Below are 24,103 nucleotides of genomic sequence, written 5' to 3' on the forward strand. Positions count from 1 at the left end.
CACGGGCAGGATCCATCCATTGCACGGCTTCCCTGCTCCATGCACAGTGCCCAGTTTGTGCCCTCCTGCCCCGAAGAGCGTGCATGGGCAGGACTCATCCACTGCACAGCCTCCCTGCTCCATGCACAGTGCCCAGCTTGTGCCCTCCTGCCCCAGGGAGTGTGCACGGGCAGGATCCATCCATTGCACGGCCTCCCTGCTCCATGCACAGTGCCCAGCTTGTGCCCTCCTGCCCCAGGGAGTGTGCACAGGGAGGATCCATCCATTGCACGGCCTCCCTGCTCCATGCACAGTGCCCAGCTTGTGCCCTCCTGCCCCAGGGAGTGTGCACGGGCAGGATCCATCCATTGCACGGCCTCCCTGCTCCATGCACAGTGCCCAGCTTGTGCCCTCCTGCCCCAGGGAGTGTGCACAGGGAGGATCCATCCATTGCACGGCCTCCCTGCTCCATGCACAGTGCCCAGCTTGTGCCCTCCTGCCCCAGGGAGTGTGCACAGGGAGGATTCTCCCATTGCACGGCCTCCCTGCTCCATGCACAGTGCCCAGCTTGTGCCCTCCTGCCCCAGGGAGTGTGCACAGGGAGGATTCTCCCATTGCACGGCCTCCCTGCTCCATGCACAGTGCCCAGTTTGTGCCCTCCTGCCCCAGGGAGTGTGCACGGGCAGGATCCATCCATTGCACGGCCTCCCTGCTCCATGCACAGTGCCCAGCTTGTGCCCTCCTGCCCCAGGGAGTGTGCACAGGGAGGATCCATCCATTGCACGGCCTCCCTGCTCCATGCACAGTGCCCAGCTTGTGCCCTCCTGCCCCAGGGAGTGTGCACAGGGAGGATCCATCCATTGCACGGCCTCCCTGCTCCATGCACAGTGCCCAGCTTGTGCCCTCCTGCCCCAGGGAGTGTGCACAGGGAGGATTCTCCCATTGCACGGCCTCCCTGCTCCATGCACAGTGCCCAGCTTGTGCCCTCCTGCCCCAGGGAGTGTGCACAGGGAGGATTCTCCCATTGCACGGCCTCCCTGCTCCATGCACAGTGCCCAGTTTGTGCCCTCCTGCCCCAGGGAGTGTGCACGGGCAGGATCCATCCATTGCACGGCCTCCCTGCTCCATGCACAGTGCCCAGCTTGTGCCCTCCTGCCCCAGGGAGTGTGCACAGGGAGGATCCATCCATTGCACGGCCTCCCTGCTCCATGCACAGTGCCCAGCTTGTGCCCTCCTGCCCCAGGGAGTGTGCACAGGGAGGATCCATCCATTGCACGGCCTCCCTGCTCCATGCACAGTGCCCAGCTTGTGCCCTCCTGCCCCAGGGAGTGTGCACGGGCAGGATCCATCCATTGCACGGCCTCCCTGCTCCATGCACAGTGCCCAGCTTGTGCCCTCCTGCCCCAGGGAGTGTGCACAGGGAGGATCCATCCATTGCACGGCCTCCCTGCTCCATGCACAGTGCCCAGCTTGTGCCCTCCTGCCCCAGGGAGTGTGCACAGGGAGGATCCATCCATTGCACGGCCTCCCTGCTCCATGCACAGTGCCCAGCTTGTGCCCTCCTGCCCCAGGGAGTGTGCACGGGCAGGATCCATCCATTGCACGGCCTCCCTGCTCCATGCACAGTGCCCAGCTTGTGCCCTCCTGCCCCAGGGAGTGTGCACAGGGAGGATTCTCCCATTGCACGGCCTCCCTGCTCCATGCACAGTGCCCAGCTTGTGCCCTCCTGCCCCAGGGAGTGTGCACGGGCAGGACTCTCCCATTGCACAGCCCCCCTGCTCCATGCACAGCACTCCAGGAAGCATGCACGTAGCCGAGGCTCATCCCCAGGGCTCCCCTTGCGTCCCACTCACCGTGCGGGACCTCAGGCAGGTCAAAATCGTTGGCATTCGCAGAATGCAGGTCAGTGGGGCAGCAGCCAGCGGCGGCGGGCGGCGGGGCGGGCGTGCGGGCGGCGTGCCGTGTGCCGTTGCGCCGGGGGGCCGGCGGGCTCTCCGCCTGGCAGCTGCAGCCAGCGTGGGTGAAGCCACAGCGGCGGGCGCCAGGCGCTTGCAGACACTCCTCCAGCCAGCGGCAGAGCACGCTGCAGGTGAACTGGCTGGAGTTGTTGTTGTTGATGAGCAGCACCTCCACGAAACGAAACTCCAGGGCTTGGGGGGCCAGGAGGCGGGGGGCTGCCTCGGGCTCGGCCGCCAGGCAGAGCTGCACGAAGTTCTTGTCGAAATGGAGGAAGGTGAAGGGCCCCGCGCCCTCGCACAGCTCCAGCTCGGCTTCCTCCTCCTCCTCCTCTTCCTCTGGCCGCTGGTGGGCAGGCTGGGGGCTGGCAGCCTCGCCACGGGGGTCGCAGGTGTAGTTGGCCAGGTAGTGGTCGAGCGGCAGCACCATGGGCGAGAAGTGGGTGCAGACCTGCTCCTCCCGGTTGAAGCGGAGGTAGAGCGAGTACTTGGTGGGGTCGGGGTTCTCCAGGGTCCAGGAGCAGCCGGAGGAGATGGTGGGGAAGAGGTCCTTGAGGGAGAAGGAGCCGTAGAGGACGCCGGAGGCCAGAGCGGAGCAGGCGCTGGGAGCCGGGTCAAAGCCCCGCGTGAGCCACAGGAGAGACGATATCACAGCCAGTAAGAGGGGACCAGCAGCGGTCATCCTATGGCATTTGCCCTGTGGGGGAGAGAGACAGACGGACAGACAGACGCTTACTGGGAGGCATGCCGCTGTGGGCTCCCCGCTATGCCAGGAGGGTGCAGAGCTGGTACGGAGCGGGGTCAGCACCCTGCACTGAGCCCTGGCCACCATGGAAGCAGCATCCCAGCTGGTCCATGTCCCCAGCTGCCTCCTTGGAGGCACGGGACAACCATCAGAGACCCCTGCCCCATCCCCCGAGGCAGCCCCCAGACCAGGGACCATGCAGCACAAACCAGGGACTTTACCCCAAAACCACCAGAGCAGAGACCCGCCTCCCACCCCACCGCCAGCAAGCCCCCACTGCAGCAACCCCCCCCGCCCTCAGCTCACCCGACGGAGCTGGCCAAGCACAACATGGGCAAGGAGCCACCGAACAGCTTCTGCCCAGACGGGGCTATAAAAAGCCTCAAAGCTATTGCCAGTGCCCCAGAGCGCTGCGGGGACAGGCCGGGTGCTCAGCAGAAGAACCCAGGTGATGTGCTGGGGGTGCACAGGTGCCCCAACAGCATGGTGTCCCCCCCACCTGCCACGAGAGCCCGGAACAGGGCAAGCAATCATTAAAGTACATATTTCTTGGACACCGTGCCTGATACGCAGCAGCATCGCCATGGATAGCTTTTTAATAACTCATTAATAAAATAATGCACGTGGTGGCCTTATTAAGCAGGACCAAAGCGTGGCTCTACAGAGCCTGAGGCCACCGTGTGTCGGCACCGCTCTGCAGGGCCAGCCGGTGCCCAGGGCAGTGGTACAAGGGGGCAGCCCTGGGGACGGCGGGAGACATTCAGGAGGTGGCCGCAGGGGATGGATGCCATTCCAGAGATTGATTTCCAAAATCACCGAGGTCCCCACTCCCCTCCATGCCAGCCGCACGTGGGGGATGCTCAGCACTCAACATGACACCAGGGTGCTCTTCTCCGTCTGCAAAGAAGATCTGCTGCTCCTAAATCACCCCTGGCCAAGGCGCCGGTACCAGGGTATCCCCCTGCTCATCGAGGAGGGAGCCTGAGCCTTGGCCGAGCCTGCGCCGAAGCCACGACGGGCACATTAGAGAGCTAAAAATAACCCAGCTCTCAAGCAACAGGCTGGCAGTGGCTCCTGCCGCCCCGGCAGCACGGGGGCTCGGTGCCGGCAGCCAGCCCCCGCCAGCGGTACACAGGCGTAGGGAGAAAGGGGCTGGGGTGGAGGCAGCGGGAGCAGCCAGGCCTGGGGCCGGATCCAGGGAAGCCCCCTCAATGTAAGCAGGGAGATCTGGGGCAAAAGAAAACCCCATTTTCCTGCAGCCACTTCCACCCCTGGGAGACCCTGGGGAATTCAACAGGAGATACCCCCCCACCGGCAGCAGCAGGGAGCCAAGGGGGGCTGGAGCAGGGACCCCCACAGGCATCCCTCACTGATGTTCCTCAAACACCCAGCAAGGACCTGGGGTCTCCTGGAGAATCACAGCCCTCCGCTGCTCTGGGAGAGATGGGGATGGGGGGAGGAGGAGGCGGCAGAGGAGGAGGAAGAGGAGGTCAGGCAGGGACACGCTGCCGCTCTGCAGTGAGCTCCCGGGGCTCCCGCAGCCTGGCAGGGACACAAGATGGTGCTTGCTTCCCTCGCCCGGGAGCAGCGAGGAGGGATGCTCCGGCACTGCCATCCGCTCATCCCTCCCACCTGGCTCCTGCCGGTGCCCAGCCCGCCTGCGCGGCTGCCGCTGGGGCAAACCGCATGCTGGAAAGCTCGCCAGGGATGGGCATGGCTGAGCAGCCCACTGCTGCGCCTCCCCGGGCTCCCTGCGTTTTAAACACGGTGCCGTGCAAGACCCAGGTGCTCCGGACCACGGGGAGCCTCCCCCCCACCCCAAAAACCCACCAGGGTTGGAGCTGCGGCTGCCCGAGAGCCCGGCACCCCACTGTAGCTGCTACTGAAGGCCAGGGCTCGTTAAGAGCAGATCAAATCTGATACAGCTCGTTCAGCACCAGCCTCGCTCCCTGCAGCGCTTGCTGTTGCTGCTGCAGTGAAAATATTTCACTGAGCTGCAAGCTGGGCCTGAGAAGATGTTTAACATCTGGGGCACCGAGTCACCCGGCGGGAGCTGCCAAGCGGCTCGAGGAGGGGTCACCATCACCCCCTACCTGGCACCGCAGCGAGGACCTCGCACCCTGCAGCGTCGCCGTCGGTGTGCTCCGGCAAGGGCGAGCCCAGCCTCACCGGGGTGCCAGGGCACGGCCCCGCTGCCCATTGCCCCTTCGCCTCCAAAACAGCCTCGGTCCATGTGGAAGAAACTGCCCAGCACCGGCGGCTGCATCCCAGCACCGCTGCTGATGGGGGGACGCTGGCTGCCCCCAGGGACCCGCCGCACCCAACCGCCTTGGCTGGGCTGCTGCGGGAGTGGGCGCTGCTGCCCGGGGATGGCAGCCAGAGAACGGCTGGCACGCTTGCCCGCCGGAGCCACCCCGCTCCAGCCCCTTCCATTTGCCTTTGTTCCCCGCCCGGGCACAGGGAAGGGGGTGTGTTTTTAATTAAAGCTTTTAAAGAGCCATCACAGAACCAGGAAGCGACTGTGCGGAAGCGGCATCCCAGGCTCCCCATCCTTGGCAGTCCGAGCACGGCGCCTCTCCATCGCTGCCATCACATCCCTCCTGGCTCCGGTAACCAGCAGAATCCAACCAGGGCTCGCCTCTCCCTCGCCAGCAGCCACGGCACGGCAGGAGGAGGCACTGCTCGCACTGCACAAACAGGTTGTTTCCCTGAAGATGCTTTGCCTGAATAGGGATTTCGGTGTGGACCTGGTCCAGCACATCCTCCTGGCATGGCGGGGGCCAGCTCCTGACCATCACGCTTCTGCTCAGCCGCGGCCACCCCTCTCCCGCCAGGCAAAGCCAGAAACAACCAACCAGCCCCAGAAGTGATAAATGGGCAGCACTAAACCTCATTGGCATTAATAATCTGAGAAACGATTAATAGCAAAGTAAAGGAGATTTGGGTTTTAAGAGACACGGTTTTTAACCCAACAGTGTTCTCTTAATAGGCTGTAGAAAATATACGATCCATAAGAATTCCTAACACGAGGATGGCTCAAGGCAAGGGCATGAGGGTAAGGAAGGGTCGGGCAGCCCTGGGTGTTGAACCACGGTGGGAATGGCCTACGGTCCCTGCTGAAAGGCAACAGCATCTGGGGAGGAGCAGGCTGGCCGCTGGCACAGCCCAGCCATGCAGCCACGAAACGGGCTCCATCCCTTGGGAGCACATCCCTGCCTGCCCAGAGGTGACACCAACAAACAAAGCACCATAAAGAGCAATTCCCACCGAGAGAGTCTGCGACCCTCCAATTTCCAGGATCTTCACTAGCAGTTCAAAGGCATCCAGGAACTTCAAAGCCGCCTCTGCCGTGCTCAGCCCTTGCCGCCCTGAGCCCGTCCTCCCGGCGTGAAGGACCGGCAGCACCGAGCCCCTGCCCAGCCCTCGGCAACACCGACGCAGCCTCCCTGCCAACTGATTAACGCTGTGAGCATCACTGGGCAAAAGTGACAGAGCAACTCCACTGAGATCACAGCCCCCCCCCCCCAAAATGCAGCTTCCCGCAAGGCATGTGCATGCACACGCGTGTGCACATGTGGGCTCCCGTGCACGCACTCGCAGGCGCTTGGCAGGGAGAGGGGTATCGGTGCTGCTTCCACCCGCCGCGGCACAATCCCCTCGGCGCCTGGGACCACGTTTCCCCAGCTCCACTCTCCCACGTCCCCCCGCCCCTTTCCCCACACACTCCCCCTCTCCCTCTGGCTTCCCCGGCGCGCTGCCACCACCTTTCCTGAAGCAGGCAGGCTGGCAGCAGCGCCGAGCTGTAATTAATGGTGCCGCTTTGCCAATCACTGGCTCAGCCTCGCTAGCACTGGCAAGCACAGGCCTTTTTATTTATTTTACTTAACTGCTGTTGGTAAAACTCCACTCCAAAAGCAAGGCCGAGAGACAGCACAGTGAAATCTCCTCCGGGATTAGGGATTACGCTCTGCCAGGGAACAGCGTGTGCTGCCTCCCCCTGCGCAGCTGCGGGGGTCCCTGGAGGCGAGCCCCCCCCGCTGCAGGGCACCCGCAGGGGCTGCAGCAGCCGTGGCTGCTCCTGTCGCTCTCCCACAGCCTCTTCCAAGTAGTTTCTGTATCACTGGGATGTGGCTCCCTCTTCTCCATCAGCTCCATCGTGCCCTGGTGCTGTAGGGCAAAGGGATGGGGGGCTGAGAGCCCCAGGAGGGCTCAAAAGGTGGGTCCATGGCCCAGGGGTGGCAGCAGCAGGGTGGCAGCCTGAATGTGTGCTCACGCCAGACGGGGGTTTCCACAACCCCCCATCTCAGCTGGACCTGGGTCTGCCAGGAGCCTCCGAGGTGCCCTGAGAAGGGGCAAGGCTCCATCCTGCTCTTGGAGGACATCAAGAATGAACAGACGGGACGAGAGCAGGGGTGGACACGATGGTCCTCGCGAGCACTGAGGAGCTACAGAGCCTCTGACGTTTAGCAACCAAGCCGGGTGGCCTAGAGCCAGCCCCGTCCCCATTAGAGGACGGCTCCGTGGTAGGAAATGAGTTTGCAGGGCCTCGGTCCAAATTCCCGTGGAGAAGCATCAAGGCGGCGCAGCAGCCCAACCCCAAGGGTTGTGTGGGGGCGGCGGGGGCTGGACCAGGGCTAGCGGCTTGTCCCATGGTCTGCGCATCAGTCTGTCCGAGCATCATCTTCCTCCGGGCAGGAGGACGTGGGAAACCCGTCCTGCAGCCCCCACCCAGGATGTGGGGACTCAGCAGTGATGGGAACAGCCCGGGCGAAGGAAGACCCATCTATTCCCACTGCTCTGCGTGGGACGCTGGTGCCAGGGCAGAGCTCTCTGCAGCCCACCGGGGAGGACAGAGCCCAGCGCAGCTCTCCAGGAAGAGCCCAGCGCCCCCAGCCCAGCGCCAGCACGGCAGAGGTGTCACGCAGGGCAGAAGAGCCACGCTGCTGGAGATCCTTAGAGGTGTCAAAAGGAGCAGGAGGCAGCAGGGAAGATCAAGCAGTGCATCCCAGCCCGGACGCTGGAGCACCTCTGCCACACGGCTGCCGGTCGGAGAGAAAGCCGCCCACAGTGACGGCTCCGTATCCATTTTCTCTCCAGCACAGACCAAATTTGTAGGATCCCAGCTTCTTGCAGACTCCTTGGATCAGAGCAGGGTTTGGCGACAAGGCTTGACGAGCAGCCGGGGCAGGCCTTGAAGAGGAGCTGCTGCCAGGCTCCGGCACAGAGGGGCTGGCGCTGCCCCACGGCCAGCTCCAGCATCTGCCACCGTCCGCGCCACTGGTAACAAACCCCGCTGGGAAACGGGGTGCCGAGCCTCCCGGGAAAGGGTAGCCAGCGAGCAGCCAGGTGACGGTGACACCAGCCGCGCCACTCTACTCCTCCCCACAGGCACCCAGTGTAAGCCCTGCCAGCCGGCTCCCTCCCCACAAGCCCTCCTTGGCTCAGCTCCTGCCTTTGAGGCGGGAGAGGTCAGTCCCAATTAAGCACCCTGCCACCCACCAGGAGCTCTCCCAGTGGCACAGCCCAGAGCCAGCCCCACACTGCCAGCCCCACGCATGCCCCAGCCATCGGTAGCGCCCGGTCAGAAACCCCAACCAGACGTTGTGCCACAACCCAGCCCGGCCACCCCGGGGCCACCTCCCCACGTCACCAGCAGCCCCGGCTGCCAGGTGCCATCCAGCACAGGCAGCAGCAACATGACCTAGAAAAGCAAAGGGTTGTTCACACGCTGTGCTGTCGCGAGCCCTCGGCACCGACCATGCAGGTGTGGTGCACACGCACCCTCCGCACTGGCCGGGGCTGCCGAAAAATCTCCCCGTGCTTCAAGAAGTGACCTGCGTGGGCACACGCGCTTGCGCACGTGGCATCGCTCCTGCCACGAACCCCAGGGCTCACAGGTCCCCTGGGAAGGGAAGCAGCTCCCCCGCTCCCCCCCAGATCCGGCTGCCACCTGCACGCCGCACGTGCCCGCACCGGCACACGCTGGGCGCCCACGTGTGCCCTCGCTGCACGCCCACGGCCCCCAGGCGCCGCTCGCCCCAGCAGCGCGGCGGTGACACGGGGGCTCCCCGTGGCCCTCCACGCTGGCACCGAACAAAGCCCCACGCAGAGGAGAGCTGCAAAAACCACCCGCCTGCTGCCAGGGCTCTGCCAACACGCCTGCCCACGCGCCCCGGTGTGTGCCGACTCCCCGGGGCCCTGGTTAGGGGTGACGGCATGGGGAGGCCAACCCGTGGAGCACCCACGCACGCCGGGCTGGCGGCACACGTGTGCCCACGCCGGGGCTGGCAGGGATACCAGCAGGCAGCCGGGCGCCTGCGGCCTTGCCGTATGACACGCCGCGGCACCGCGGTGCCACACGTGTGCCCAGCAACATGCATCTGCCCAGCAACATGCATGTGCCCACCGACACGCGTGCAGCCCCCCGACCAGTGGGGCTGCCGGAGCCCTGGCCCCTGGCACTGCTTATAGGAAAGCACCAGCATCCCGGGGAGCGGGGGGGTGGGCGACCGGCAGCCCGGGGAGGGGGGGACCGGCGGCCGCGGGGGTGAGGACCGGCGGCCCCGGGCATGCCCGCGGCTCGCAGCCAGCCCCGTTGCCGAGCCCGCCCCGCCGCCGCAGCAGCCCCGCGCAACTTCCAGGCAGGGCCGGGGCCGCCCCGGGGATGCCGCTACCCGCCGCGGGTAACGGGGGCACCGCCGGTATCGCGGGGCGGCTTCAACTCCCCGACCCCAACCGGGAAAGTTGGCCGGGGGTGGCACGGCGGAACCGGGGTTCTGCCAAGCGGCAGCACCGGCCGCCGCATCCCGCATCCCCGGCGAGCTGCCGCCCCCGCCGCGCCGCGGAGGGGGGAGCGGAGCGCACCGCACCTCGGTGCACCGGGAAGGGGCGGAGGGGGGGGGGTGTCGGTGCACCGGGAAAGGGGGGTGGGGGGGGTGGGGGTTCCCCGCTCCCCCCGCCGCCTCCCTTACCTGCGCTCCGTCAGCAGCTCGTGTAGCCCCGGCGCGGCGCGGCGTGCAGCGGGCTGGCCATCCCCGAGCGGCGGCGGCGGCGGCGGCAACCGGTGCCCGGGCGCGCCCCGGGGAGCGCGGCGGCGCGCGGGGCCGGGAGCGGGCGCGCGGCGCGCCGGGCCCCGGTGGCGGCGGGGAGGAGGAGGAGGAGGAGGAGGAAGAGGAGGAGGGGGAGGGCGGGGGAGCGGCGGCGGCGCGCACGGCTCGGGCACTTGCTGCATGCGCGGGGCGGTGTGACAGCGCCGGGCATGGCGGGGAGCCTGCGCGGCGGCGGGGCCGCCCTACGGAGACCGGGGGAGGGGGTGGGGGTGCGGGGGGAGGTGGGGGTCTGCCCCCCAAACCGCCCCACCGCTGCACCCCCGCCGCCCCCGGAGCGGGGAATGGGGGGGGGGGAAGGTGACCGCCGGGATGCTGCAGCACTGGGGGGGGGGGGGGGGGTGCATGCACACGCGTGGAGGGCTGCACACGCGTGGATGTGGTGTGCACACGCACACAGGGCTGTTGTGCTCCTACCCGGGGGGATAGGGAGGGTTGCAGGGAGGCTGCATGCGGGCGCAGGTGCGTGTGGCACACGTGTGAATCGGTTGGTGCGTGCACAGGCGTGGGCCATGTCCGCGTGTGAGCGGCTGGGCTGTTGGTGTGTGCACACAAGTGGGCTGTTCATGCTCGCTGACGCGTGGGCAGTGCACGCGTGCACACCGGTGGGTGCTGGGGTGTGCGCGCACACACGCACACGCGCGTGCGTGGCACACCCCTGTGCGGGATACACGTGCTCCCTGCCAGCAGCCGTGTTGCACACGTGCAGGCCTCGGCCTGGCATGTTTTGCTGTGGGGTGCAGGGGGGGTGTGGGATACAGGGAGACTGGGAGCATCGGCACCGGGGCAGAAGTGGGGCCGGGACACCCCATGACTGCACAAACATGGCACGAGAGTGTGCGACACACGGAACGCCAGACTCACAGAGCCACAGTGGTGTCTGGGGGGCTGCAGAGCTGCAGTTTCCCATGTGAAGGCCATGCACAAACAGGATAAACCTGAGCGTCTTGGTGGTCCATGGGCAACTGGGAGCAGCTGGCACAGCCACTGCAGCCCAGATCCTGCCCAGGGCAGAGCCCGCCAGAAGCACGGGGAGCTCTGGCTTGGAGGGGACGGAGTGCCATCGCCACCGAGCCCCAGCCGTCCAGCGAGGCACCCAGCAGGATGCGGCACGGCCTTGCTGCCACGCTGCAGGAGCAGCACAGCTGGAAATGCAGCGTATTGCCATCGCCCGCCTGTCCATCTCCTCCAGCCGCATCCTGCCCGGCGCTGTGTGTGCTGTGCTCAGCCCTGGGGGATGCACAGATCTCCAGGTGGCCCCTTGGAGCCTCCATCCAGGGGCCGGGCACAACAGAGGCAGAAAGCCAGTAGCAGGAGGCACCACCAGGACCACTGCTGAGCACCCTGGAGATCTGTAGCTCAGCGCCAGCCCTAATCCAGCCCGGCACCGCTGGAAGTGCAGGCTCGTATCCACCCGAGACCTTTGTGCAATCCAGTTCTCTCCCTCCCCAGCATTCCCTTTTTCCAGTCCTCCCCTGCAGCTGCTGGTGCCCAACCCGGCATCCCCAGACAGACACTCATCCCCTCTGGGTCGAGGCTGAAAGAAAGCGCACCATCTTCTCAGGCTGTTCTTTATCCCAGGGAGAAAAGCATCATTAGCTCAGACATAACTGGAGGATATTCCAGAACCCGTCTCTGTAAATACAGATCATTGCAGTGGCTGCAGCTTAGCAGAAGGGCGATCCCACAGCCACGGCTCTCTGGGTCACAGTGTCTGCTTCCTGCGAGGTATTTGCTTCTGAAGCTGAATAGGTCTGCGTGCTTGATATACTTCCGAATTTCCGAAAGCATCACTTGTCACCGGCTACCGCTGCCCTGCGAGTGATGCAGGATGCGATGCAGGCTGCGATGCAGGAAACGCCGCCTGCACGTTGCCCGCGGGCTCTGCCCCAGCCCCAGTGCTGGCTGTGGCGCAGCCTGACTTGCATCACTGTCCTGCAAGAGCCCTGTGCCACCAGGCCTGGCCACGGCCCGTGATCATGCACGTCACATCACCCTGTGCCTGCTGCTGCCCTTCCAGCGAGGGAGTCATTTCCAGCCTCCGTGTCACCCCCCTGCCCCAAGCTCCCCACTGCCGCAGGCAGCATCACCAAAAGGCTCCTCTGCCCCTGGTGGGGCCCTGCCTGTGGCGAGGAGGGGCAGGGGGCTCAGCGCTGGGGGGTGGGGGCAAGAGGCAGGAGCTGGAGGCACCCACTGTTACCAGGACAACTGGGTGCTCTCTGTAGCTGCTTGTTGATGTTTTATCCCTGCAAACCTTCCCCCCAGCCACAGCATGAGCTCTGCCGTTGACCATGCCCCCAGCCCAAAGCAAGGCAAGAGGGGTGCTCAGCCCCCCCCCCCCCCCAAGTCTTGGGCCAGGCAGCGCTCAGGAAGGCACTGGAGACTCCCTGAGGCAAAATGAAGCATCTCCCCGGCTGCTCGGTGCGAGCGCCTGGAGCCCCCAGCATCCTCCTCACCCCGGTGAACTGCTGGGATGTGGGGAAAACACTAATCAGGGCTCTCAGCCTCACCGGTGCCCGCGGATTCGGGGGGGCTGGGTGTCAGCGCAAGCAAAGCCGCTCACAGGGCATAATTAGAGCAGCGCCCGCGTGTGCGGAGGTTGTAACACCAGGGCTTTGCCGGCTGGATGGGAATTAGACCTGTCCATTAAGGCAATAATAACTTGCCAGGTTGACACAAGGTCCCCGGTGCCGCCACGATCATTATGCAGGCACTGCCGCCGCGGCTAACAGCATCTGCCGCCGCGAGCGCGGGCACCGCCGGGATCGCCAGCACCGGGCAGGGACCGGCCGAGCCCTCCTCGTGTCCGGGGGCTCCTGAGGCACCTGGCACTTTGCGCTTCCAACATGGGGCACAGAAATAAGGGATGGGGAGAGTCAGGGAGGTGGCAACTACTCCGTGCCCGGCCCTGGATGAGGATTCAGGGAAGAGAGTGAGCCCAGTTCCTGGCTGAGGGGATGTGGGAATGCTGCAACCAGCCCCCAAGCTCCCGTGGCCCCCGTGATGGGCCCAATCCTCAGGGCTCGTCTCCCCCGAGCAGTGCACAAAGCAGCAGCTTCCCGGAAAGGCTTAGCCAGGAGCATCTCGGCTCAAACCACAGGGCGAGACGGGAGCAGAAGGCAGCCCCTGAGAAGCCGCAGCCGCCTGCCTGAATCGCTTCCCATAAACGTCGCTGCGAATTGCCCCAGTGGAAAAACAAAAGCAGCAATAAAGAGGGAAGTTTGGTTTGCAAGACAATCTGCTCTAATAGGAAGAGGCAGTAGCGCCAGCAGAGGAGCCCTCGCCAGTCGCTTGGTGCCCATCGCCGGGATGGAGGGACTGGCCCCGCGCCGGCAGCCCGTGGCCGCTGCTCACCTCCGAGGAACCTTCCTGTGAAGTTTTCTGCGAGTGGTGGCACAGAGAAAAGCAAAGGAAAAGGAGCGAGGGAAGCCCGGGTGACGGGCAGAAGAGGAAGGATGTGAATAAGCTCTGAAATAAATTTCACTTTGGGGTTTGTTACAGACTGAGGAGTGCTGCCGCTGATCCCAAGCGGCTCCCAGACCTATGGACACAGCCCAAGAAGATGAGTTTCAGCTCAGCATCTTCATTTTCATTTCTCCAGGCACTTTGTGCACTGAAGGATGGACCAGGGCTGATCCCGCGTCCATTTGTGCCAATGCGGAGATGATGCATTGGCATGAGGCAGGGCCAAGGACTCGAGGCGCTGGGCCAGGCATGCTGGGAAGAGTTACTGGGAGAAATGGGGAGAGTTTCTGCTGGATGAGGGTGCAGATGTTGCCTCTTGGGCCTGTGGGATCAAGGGACGAGCACAGCATTGGTGGGGAGACGGCATGTGGGATGCCTGTAGGATTTGCACCTCCAGGTCTCCACGCACCAGAAAGCAGCTCTGCTCCATCCCAAGGCTTCGGTGAGGATAAATCCCTCTGGATCCCAAGGTGCTGGGAGATCCTCCCTGAGCTGGAGCAGCCTGGCAAGGAGCAAGCTCACACCCAGCCCTGCCTGCCTGCCTGCCCACCCCCAGCGCTGCCCATTCCCACCGCAGGGCTGCCGCCTGCAGCCTCCAGCTACCGGAGCCATTTCACCGCCCAAACCGGCAGCGGTAGCCAGATCGCGCCTGCACACGAGCAACCGCACGAGAAACTTTGCATAAATATTCATCTCGATTAATATACATGAGGGCTGCAGAAAGCCTGGCTGAAGCCGTCAGCGGGGATGTTATCTCAGCTGCTCAGTCTTGCAGGAGCACGGTGTTCAAGGCCGACACCTGATGAGTTTTCACAGCAGGAAGACCCAGAGGTTGAATGTTGGGAAGCCGCTCGGCCACGTCCCGTCCCCTTTCAGCAGTGGGGGTGGCATCGCCGGGGTCTCTCCCCCCGGGGGCTGGAGCCCCGGTGCATCCCAGTAAGCAGTGAGCTGGGATGCAGAGGTTGCAGGAGACAAGGGCAATGCCGGGCTGTACCCGAGGGAAGCTGCCCCCATCACCCTCGCCTTGGGTGCTGTGTGCTTTGCACCCCCCCAGTGACAGCCCCACGGAGGCACAGGGACCGCAGCCACAGCATTGAGGCCACCGTGCCAGCGCTCCCCTACCCCTGGAGCGTGCAGGGACATGGATGTGGCTATTTCCAGCCCCCACCATGGGGGAAATTGAAGCATGGGCAAAAGGACAGGCCCAGGGCTTCTGGGGGAGGCAGTGGCAGAGGCAGCAGCTCGGTCCCAGCCCCACAGGAGCTGTGGCTCGGTGATGCCGGAGTCAGCAGGGCCAGGTTGCATGCGGCTCCTCCGGGACCCTGCCTTTGTCACTCCGCCAGCAACCCGGGGCATAAACAAGTGCCTGACATTTCCGCACTGCCACCGGGCCCCTTGGATAAAAGCAGAACATAATTAGCAAATTAATCAGGAGACAATAGCTGGGATCTAACGCTGCTGAGCTGTCATTAGCTCCGTGAGGAGCTGACCCCAGGCATGTTCGGGGCCAGGCAAGCCAAGGATGGCCGCGCTTGGGGAAGGGGCAGTCGTGGTCTCCACGTCCCTGCCAGGCTTGTGGCCCCTGCCACGTCCCCCCCGACTTTGCAGCCGTGGCAGCCAAGGGGGCGGGAGGGGCGGCTGGCATTTTGTGCCCCATCAGGAGCCTGGGAACGAAACCTTCAAAGGGCAAGCACCTTCCCTTGCTCTTCGGAACATTTAAAAACCATGAATCGCAGTGAATTTGCATTCAGCTTATTAGACGCCCTGCAAATACAGTGAACCTCGTTCAAACACATTTCAGTGATAAAATGATATTGACTCTGAGTAATTAAAAATCATTTCCATATTCAAATATGGCTGATTGAGGAGAAATGGCTTCCTTTTAATTGCCTGGAGGGGAATTATCAACTTTTGGAGCGTGCAGCCCAGCAAATGCATCTTCACTTGGCAGCCTGCGAAAGGCCCATGGAGGAGGAGGAGGAGGAGGAGGGGAGGAGAGGAGGAGGAGAAGAAGGAGGTGTATGAAGAGGAGGAGGAGGAGAAGGCAGTGTAGGAGGGCTGGCGCGCAGGCAGCGTGCAGGACAAAGGTGCAACTGGTGAGGCTGAGGAGCTGGGCAGACACTGCCACCTGCAAGAGGCTCTTCCCTCACACGCCTGCCTGGTCCTCAACCCTCAAATGATGCCCTCCTTCCTCCCTCACTAATCCATGGGGTCTTCCCAGGGAAATGCATCTTCCCAGCCCCTGTGGTGGCAGGGTTACAGGCTGCACTGTGCTGGGGGCTCTGGATAGCCCCAGATGCCCTGTCACTCAGTGTGGGATGGTCTGAGTGAGGTTTGAGCGGTCTCGATCCTGCACAAACCCTTCTCACAGCAAAGGGAAGCGCAGGGACATGCCCCAGCACCAGTGACAGCCCCGCAACTCCAGTGACAACCCCTCACCACCCTATCTTGGTCATTTGTGAGTGTCAGGGGAGCGCCCAGAGGCTGTGTTTCATCACCAAAATCCCCTTTGCGAACCCCGCCGCTGCAGCCGCGCTGCCACCAGCACAGCCCCTCTTGCACCCCCAGCCGCCCAAGTGCCCCTGTACCATCGCTGCCATTGGTGTCCCCAGAGCACCGGCTGGGACAACAAGGCTCCCTGGGTGTGGAGCTCTTCGGGACACATTTCAGAGCCCCCCCAGTGCCTCCCCGCACGATTTTGGCCTCTGCTTGGTTTCCTAGGGAAACCAGGCTGCAGCTCGGCTCAGCCTCCACACACGTGGGTGCGCACAGGGGACGTGGGTGTGCACGGGGACACGGGTGCCCCACACCCTCCATCTCCCCTCCCGGCTCTCAATAGCGTGGTGACCCTTGGTGCAGGGCATGAAGCCTCCCAAACACCCAAAGCAAGGGCCAGAGTGGAGCAGCGCACCCGCTCCTGGGTGCCCCCTTAGCAGTGCTCCGGGGGGCAACGCAGGTCCCACGCCATGAGGACGCTCTGTGCCACCCCACCAGCCCCAGCCCTCGGGCCCAGCCGGGGGTGCTCAGCACCCACCAGAATTGGGTCTGGCCTGCCTGGGGCTCCGTGTGTGGCAGGAGGAGGGCTCAGCCCTGGCTGTCCCCGCCGCACGCGCCCCGCTGGCCGCCGGCACGGCCGTTTCCATGCTCCATTGTCCCTTGAACAGATTCGAAAGTGCGCTCGCTTTGCTTTCATCGATCCCCGCTCGCCTGGAGCTGCCGCTCGCTCCCTGGGGACGGACCACACTGGTGCAAAGCCCTGTGCCCCATGTCCCCAGCTATAGGGGACGTGTAAGACCCCACCGCACGCAGGCACCCAGCGCCCAGCATGATGTGCAGCACCTCAGGGTGCATCCAGAGCCCAGTGCCGGGCCAGGGAGGCTGTGGTGGGAGAAGGGAGAAGGGGAAGGTGGCGGTGGGGTCAGCCTGCTCCGGCTCAGCCCCACACTTTACAAGCACCCACGTGCCTCCTTCTCCTCCGAGTGAACTTTTAGCCCCAGATTCAGGAAAGGCAGAGGGACCACCACCACTAGCATCAAACCACGATGGCATCTGGTTCCCTTGCAACCTCTGCAGAAAATGCATCTAAAGGGACCATCAGCAGGCGAGATACTCCCTCTGCAGTTGGAAGGTGAAGGAAGAGGCAGAAGTCTCTGAGAGCAGAGGTGCAGGCAGGGGGCTGTGCATCACCTGCTGTGCCGAGCTGGCCACGGGCTTGGAGGAGCAGGAGGAGCGGGCAGCGAGCCGGGCAGCGCTGCCCCCGCACGGGCTTTGCACCAGGACGGGCGCAGGGCTGCCGCAGGTGCGTGGGTAGCAGATCAGAGGCAACGTATGTGCCAGCTCCAGCTTCCAGGCCAGCCTGTGGTCGGTCATTAAGCTCACGCTGATGAATTTTTCAGCCAGGGCTGCTGTATGAACCCAAGGAAGGTCCTTCCCTCCCCAGCATCGCTCCTGCTGTGCAGCAGGTCAGAGCGCACAACGCCAGCTTGCAAACCAGCCGCTGGTGTGCGGGGCGCAGGTGGCCTCCAGGAAGTTTTTGGAGTTTTTTTTTTTCTAAAAACCCACAGCCAAAGGCACAAAATGTGCTAGAAAAGTATCAGGGAGAAGCCAGAGTGCTTCCGCAGCTCTGGGAGCTGAGGTTTACAGGGACACAACGGGGATAAAGCCAGACTCGGTACCACAGACCACTGCAGGAGTTGCCAATTCCTTCTGACCCCCTTCATCCCGTGGGGTTTCAGACCCACGTTCCCCATCCGGGCACCCCGTACCACCATAGCAGCACCGTGGTGGGAGCAGGGTCATGCCCAGAGGGACCCCCCAGCGCTGGGGCCGTCTCACCCCATGGGACGCTCGCCCTGGCACCCACCGCTTGCAAGGGGAAAATATTGAAGATAAAGCTGCAGTCAGAGGAATTAAAGAACCATAATTAAAGAAAATTTTGCAGCATGTTGAAGACAGAATAGGATCATTGTGTTTGCCTCCCACATCCCAGATGGATGCACGAGGGCTGCAGACAACATCGAAGCGCGCGGAGAAGAGGAGAGGAAGGGAGTGAGCTAGACCGGGACGTGTGTGAGCAGAAATTGAATTTTTATCAGTTTCTATGTAGATTGTGTTTATTCATCTGTCTCCTATCCATCTCCCCCTGCATCTCCCTATTTCTTTTACAAAATTACTTTCCTCCTTTGGCCTAATTTTGTTTGTACAGATAGCAGCTGCTTTCTTCCATTTCAGCATAAAAAATATCATCGTAAATGAGGTGCTATATATCCCCAGCAGAAGTTTTAGCAGCTACCCAGAGCACATTAGCCTTTTGCTCCTGCAGGGCCGCATTTCCATCACAAAAAGCTAATGCTTGCTGCCTGCCCTTGCAGAAAAGGTTCCTGCCACCTCTGCCACTGCGTGTGGCTGCAGGACCCACGGGGCCACACTGAGCCCTCATGGTCACAGAGGATGGATGATCTGCCCCAAAACTGGTCCCGCTCCCCAGGTGACACCCTCCTGCTGTGGGAGCAACACCTTGCACCAGGTGGGTGCTGCTCCCACACACTGGGTGCTGCCCGGCACCCAGCCGTGCTCTGCCTGCCCAGCCCAGAGCTCCTCCACTAATATTTAACTGTCCTGCCACGGGAGGTGGATGGAGCCGGGCTGATCCAGAATACCAATAAGGGCATTTTTTTCCCCCCGAGAGCTATTCTTGGCGGTACCCGTCATCGGTCTCTGCCCCTGTGCCGCTGGCAGAGCTGGCTTCTCCAGGAAGGTTGAGGAGAGACGTGCAGGCAGCAGCCTGGGTCATAGGCAAGCCTGGAGCAGAGCCTCGGGGCACCCCTGAAAATCAGGAGACCTGGAGGGAGGCTGGTGGCCGAGTGGGACCCTGCATCCCCAGGCTGGACCCAACCCCTGTGTCGCTGGCTACCACCGGGGAGAGCATCTTGCCTCAATAGCCAACACCTCCAGACCCATCTCCATACCGTGGATGACCCAGGGCCAAGCTGAGCACGTTCCTTGCAGGCACAAACCCCCGATAACAGCCACTCAGTCTCACAAAACCAGAGGAACCTTCCCAGCGAGACCCCAGCCCAGCCAGTAACTCCTGTGGAGAAGCAGCCAGCTTTGCCAAAGGGATGTTTCCCGGGGAGAGGTGCCCGGGAGACCTTCGCTGTCGGAGGGGGAGAGGAGCCAGCGGCTCCGTGCCGCCCTCCCCTGCGCGGGGAACCGGCCGCTCTCAGTGCCGCCTTATCAAACAAAATTGCTTTGTGTTGTGCCTTACATTAGGGAAACTCAGCTGCACAGTGTGATTGATTCTCCCCCAGGGTCCACCATTAAAAATGTATGGAATTACTCATGCAAAGTCCCACTTACACATGGGTCTTTTGTGAGGACATTAAAATACCAGCGTTTGTCAGTCACTTACCCACTGTTTGCGATTTGCTCCCATTTATTATCATGAACAAACCGGCATTGATTCTATTTTCGACTACTTACACGTCATGCTGAGCTCCCAGGCTCCCTGGCGGGGTGGCGCGTGCTCGGCACAGCGCAGCCCCGGCCCCCCCAGCCTGGTACCTGCTCAAGGCATGGCTCCCCCTGGACCCCTCCACCATGAGCAGAGCCCACCTGGGCGGAGGCCAGGGGAGCATCAGGATGCTCAGGATGCTCAGCGTCAGGCTCCCCCATCCCATCCCAAATCCCTTCCCACCTCTGCCAGGGGCAAAGCCCACCTGGGGGGTGGCCGGGGGAGCATCGGGATGCTTGGGATGGGAATGGGCTTTATCCTTGACCAGGAAGTGGGCTCTCCCCCAGCCCCTGCCCAGCGTTCCCTTCATCCCTCCGGGCCAGGCTGGCTGCAACGAGTGCCCACCTGGTTGGGAAGCGGGTGCCGCAGCATCCGGCTCCTGGTTGCAGCCCAGGCTCCTGAGGCTGAGGGGGAACAAGCACGTTTACACACACGGCACAGGGAGGCGAAGCAATGTGAGGAATACAATATATTGTGTTCACCAGGTTCCTCTCGCTGGGAGGAACGGGGCTTGAATCACATAACATTTCCCCTCTGCTCTCAAAGCATTTCAACTTGTAATGCATTTCCCTCCCCGCCTGAGCACCTTGCAGAGTCAAAAAGACAAATCTCCCAAGGCTTCAAAAGCTGCTGAGAGCCACAGCTTCGTGCTTCAAAACCATCACTCATTTACCCAAACAGCCTCAGCTTTCAGCTGCTCCTGCCTTCCCTCACTGTCCCCTCCTCCCCAATCCCAAATCACAAATCAGTGTTTTCCCAGGCTCCGGGTGAAGGTGCCAAGTGCAGATGCAGCTCCTGAAACACGGGGAAGACCCGGCGCGGTGCCTTTCCCTGCCCACCCTCCTGCCAGGGGGAAGAGGGAGCCCCAAAGCCCAAAAAGCAGAGGAGGATTTAAAGCAAGGCGGGTTTGGGGGCTCTGGCTGCAGGGAGAGGGGAAGGACGTGGGAAGGTTGGATCCGACCCCTGCCCTCAGGGACGACAGCGTGTGGAGGAGGGGACCCTGGCGCAGGTGAGGAGGGTGCCGTGCTCCCTGTGAGCAGCACCCGAAGCAGCAGCGATGCCCTCAGCCCCCGCTAGGACGGCACCGCCTGCCACCAGCACCCGACCCTCAGCTGGGGCCAGATCCTGGCAGGAGACTGTGTCGATACACGGGCAGGACACGTTCCGCCACATCGCCCGGTAATTGCATGTCCCAAAAAGCAATTACCACGTAACTGACCCTGCGGCTTCAGAGGCGAGACATTATTTATTTACCCAGTAAGGAGGTGGCAGCTCTGGAAGGTCCCCTGGCACCAGGACAGGGCGCTTAACCCCCTGTTAGGCGGCCGTGCCGGCAGCAGCTGCCCCAACCGGGCAGCCTTGTGCAGGGGGCTGGGGCAGAGCCACGTTCTCTGCCATGCCATCGGCCTGTGCCTCCATTTCCCTTCCCTGCTTATATCCTACATGTGCCCAGGGCAGAGCCCTGCAGGGCGCCGAGCCCAGCCGAGCCCCAGCACCCTTCCTGCACCTCCGGTTTTGCTGGGGCTTGTCCCCCCGAGCTGCCCCATCCCTGCTTCTGCACCAGCCGTGGGTGACAGTGTGCCAATGCTCGAGCCCAAGCAGGTAGAGGCGGCGAGAACAAATCAATTCCAGATCTCAGGCGACACCCCCTAAAAAGAGGCTGACAAGGATCCCAGCACATGTCGCCTCCCGGGCTGCAAAGCCCAAGGAGATGCACGTAGGGTCTGTCTGTCCCTGACGCCAACCCGTGGCAGAGCCTCCACGAGTCAGGGAGCATGGTGGGGTCTCTCCTCCCCACACAACCCCCAAACAGTGGGGTTTAACCCCGAACGCTGCTCCCCGGGTACAGCTGATGTCCTGCCCTGCATTTCCTGCTGGAGACCTGAAGAAGTTTTCCTGCAGATGAAAATACATCGTCTGGGGCTTGAGACTTCAAAGGGAAAATAAGAAGCCCAACAAAAACCAACAAAACAAAGCAAAACCCAACGCTTTCCTCCAGGAATGAAACAAGCAGCGATGTCGAAGTGAGAGATGCCGCTTGGTTGCAGTGTCTCCGGCAGACTTTGTTCATTTTGACCCTTGCAATCAGGGAAAATCAAAACATTCCACAGCCACTGAAATGCCTGTATGGGAACCATCATCCCCAGCGCGGAGCTGGGCAGGAGGCTCATACAGCCTCTGAATTGGTTTTAAAAGTATTCAGCAGGAGGAGAGAACATCCCCTCTCCTCTCCACCACACCTTCCCATCGCACATGAGACGCAGAAGGGGTCTTTAACAATGCAGAAGAAACCAGCTGGCTGGGGAGTGCTGGAGGGGACGCATGGAGGGGTTTTGGGGACACGTCCTGCTCCTCACACAGAGCGAAGGCAGCGGCAGGTGCCATCCGACGCCTGGGACCGGAGCAAAGCACGCCCCCACGTTTATCAGCCAGGAGTTAGGCAAGGAAGGGCATTTTTCTTCCAAATGATGGACCAGTTTTGAAACCTTCTCTCCGGCGAGACAGAGGATGGATACAATGCCTTTGCTCATTCAAGCATGGCTGGCGGTGATGGCAGCTCACTGGGGCAGAAAGCTGGGGGGCAACGGGGCACGTGAGCTGCCCCTACAAGCCCCCTCCATCCTGTGCCAGCCTCTTCCCCTTCCCCTTCCCCTGCCCCTCCCTCCTCCCCTTCCCTCCATCCCAGTTTCCCCCATCCCCCAGGAGAACCGCATCTATGCACCAACCTCCTGGAGGGAGCAACCCAGGGGGGAACCCCATGGCAAAGCCCCCCACGGAGCAGCATGGCCAGCAGCAACGTGGCCCCATCCCCACAGAGGTCCCCCGTGGTCCCCAGCGCGGGGAGGGAACCACCTCTTTTCTCCCCCCACGCATCCCCGGGCCGGCGGGCACCGAGGTCAGGATGGCACCGCCGGCCCTGGAGCTGGCTCCGAGCCACGTGGCGAAGCAGCGCACACAATTAGTAAATTAATTATCGAGCGGTAACGGAGATTTCATAGCTCAGAGCTGTCACATCAACAGTGTTTTGTCAACCGAGATGACGACTGGTAGAATTATTACTGCGGTGCTGGGGCTGAAAAAAGAGGAGAGAGAGACTTGCAGGGAGAGGGAAGGATAAAAATATAAAGGGAAGAGATAGGAAAGAACAAGATAAGTGGGTTTTGTTGCTAATGGAAGCTGGCACAGGGACAGAATTGCAACTATTATAAGACAACACACTACACTACTAGTGGCTCTGAATGATCCTCTTAATTAACAACCAGCACAAAAGGAGCCCCTGCCCACCTCCAAAACCCAGCGTCGCTGCTGGAGGAGCATGCACGGCTCCATGGGAACCTCCTCGCGCATCCAGGGCCGGCGATGTCCCAAAACGCTTGGCCGCGAGCAGCTGGGGATGCTGGGAGCAGAGGGGATGCTCGGAGCTGGGGGCAGCGAGCCCTTCGGACCCTTGCGCGGGACAGCCCCGAGCACTGATGACAACTCGACGGCTTTGCCTTCCCTTCTTTGACCGTTTGTATTTTGCACCCCAGTAAATGCCCGCGCCTGCCGCAGCGTGGCGGGCTGCAGGGATGTGTCCGATGGGGACATGAGCAAGGGTGTGCCCAGGTCCCTGTCCCCTCCTGCCACCCCAGCTGGGGCTGGGGAAGGAGAGGGACATGGCGTGGCACAGCCTGAGGCTGGCAGCGATGGGCGATTTTCCTGGAGCGTCCGGAACCGGTGACTGCAGAGCAACAACGCCGGGACATGATTTCCCTTCCCCACCCTGCCCCGTTTCCTCTTCATTTTTCAGGACCAGCTTCAAGCTGCATATCCAATAATATATAAAAATAACACCCCGCCCTCCCACTTGGGAAATTGATTCCTTCACTTCCCACCCGGCTTTGGCTTTAAATATCCCCATTTAAATGCAGATTGTGCTGCCTCCCTGCCACCTCCTGGTGCAGAGCAGGAGCTGGTGGGTGCACGGCCATGCTGGGACCTCGACCCGCCGCTCTGCTTGAGCCCAAGGGAGGGAGACGGGAGCGGGAGCAGACACCTCCGATGAGGTCCCCACGACGCCCTGATGCTCCTTCCTGGACCAGGCACCAGCTTCCCAGCACATGTGGGATGGCACTGCACTCGAAGGCCACCCTGCCCGTGGTTTGCTGTGGGAAGCCAGGCAGAGACCGGTTCGGGAAGCAGGTCTCATCCTGGATCCGACCCCACTAAAGCCTCGCTGGAGCCCTGCAGCCCCGCGGGTGCAGCTCCCGGCGCAGGGGCCAGTCCTTGCACCCAGGAGCGACACGTCTGCTCCCGGTCCCCGAGCGCCGGCAGCAGATGCCGGGGGGGGATTAGGAGACGTGGGCAGCACGGCTGCGCCCTAGTTTTTCAGGGCAAAATCTGGAGGGGGAAGCAGAGCTGTTGTGTGAGCAAATACAGCATCTGTGCTGACTGGCAGAGCTCACACCCACGGCCCCAAGCCTCCCCGTCTCGGAGTGAGCCTTACCCAGCCCTCCCCGCACATCGGCACCTGCCTCAGCAGAGAGAAACCAGACCGGGGGAAGAGGGAGCACAGGGGATAAGGAGTGGGATGGGAGTCCATGGCCATGGACAGGGATTTAAGGATGTCCCAGGACTCTCAGCCACCTCACGGGGAGATTGGTACACGGATGGGATGATGCAGACCTGGGCATCGTGAGCCCAGCATCGTGCGGAGCAGGGAGCTGCGGCGCCGGAGCCGGGATTGGAGCAGGGATCGGAGGTGTCAGCACCGGCAGCAACCACGTATTGTAACTTCTGATGGGAGGGAAAAATAACAATGGGTTTGAAGAACCCACCGCAGGGCTCCCAGAGGAACCTT

The 24,103-nt window shown here is 62.6% G+C and overlaps 1 protein-coding gene across 5 annotated transcripts in view; it reads right to left on the minus strand.

Annotated features, from left to right (window-relative positions):
* ADGRB2 (adhesion G protein-coupled receptor B2) overlaps positions 1-9,783 on the minus strand; it is a 30,242-nt gene extending 20,459 nt beyond the window's left edge. For 3 of the 5 annotated variants that reach the window (XM_064471255.1, XM_064471254.1, XM_064471253.1), the window contains exons 1-2: positions 9,651-9,733; positions 1,833-2,631 (exon numbers count right to left, since the gene is read on the minus strand). In XM_064471255.1, coding sequence (XP_064327325.1) covers positions 1,833-2,616 — 784 coding nt within the window. In that variant the 5' untranslated portion in view covers positions 2,617-2,631; positions 9,651-9,733. Of the gene's footprint in view, positions 1-1,832; positions 2,632-9,650 lie in introns of all 5 variants that reach the window. The other 2 variants (XM_064471256.1, XM_064471257.1) reach the window with 1 other exon arrangement.
* Positions 9,784-24,103: the final 14,320 nt, after the last annotated feature.

Source organism: Phalacrocorax carbo, chromosome 22, assembly GCF_963921805.1.
Source record: "Phalacrocorax carbo chromosome 22, bPhaCar2.1, whole genome shotgun sequence".
In the NCBI taxonomy this organism is placed as follows: Eukaryota; Metazoa; Chordata; class Aves; order Suliformes; family Phalacrocoracidae; genus Phalacrocorax; species Phalacrocorax carbo.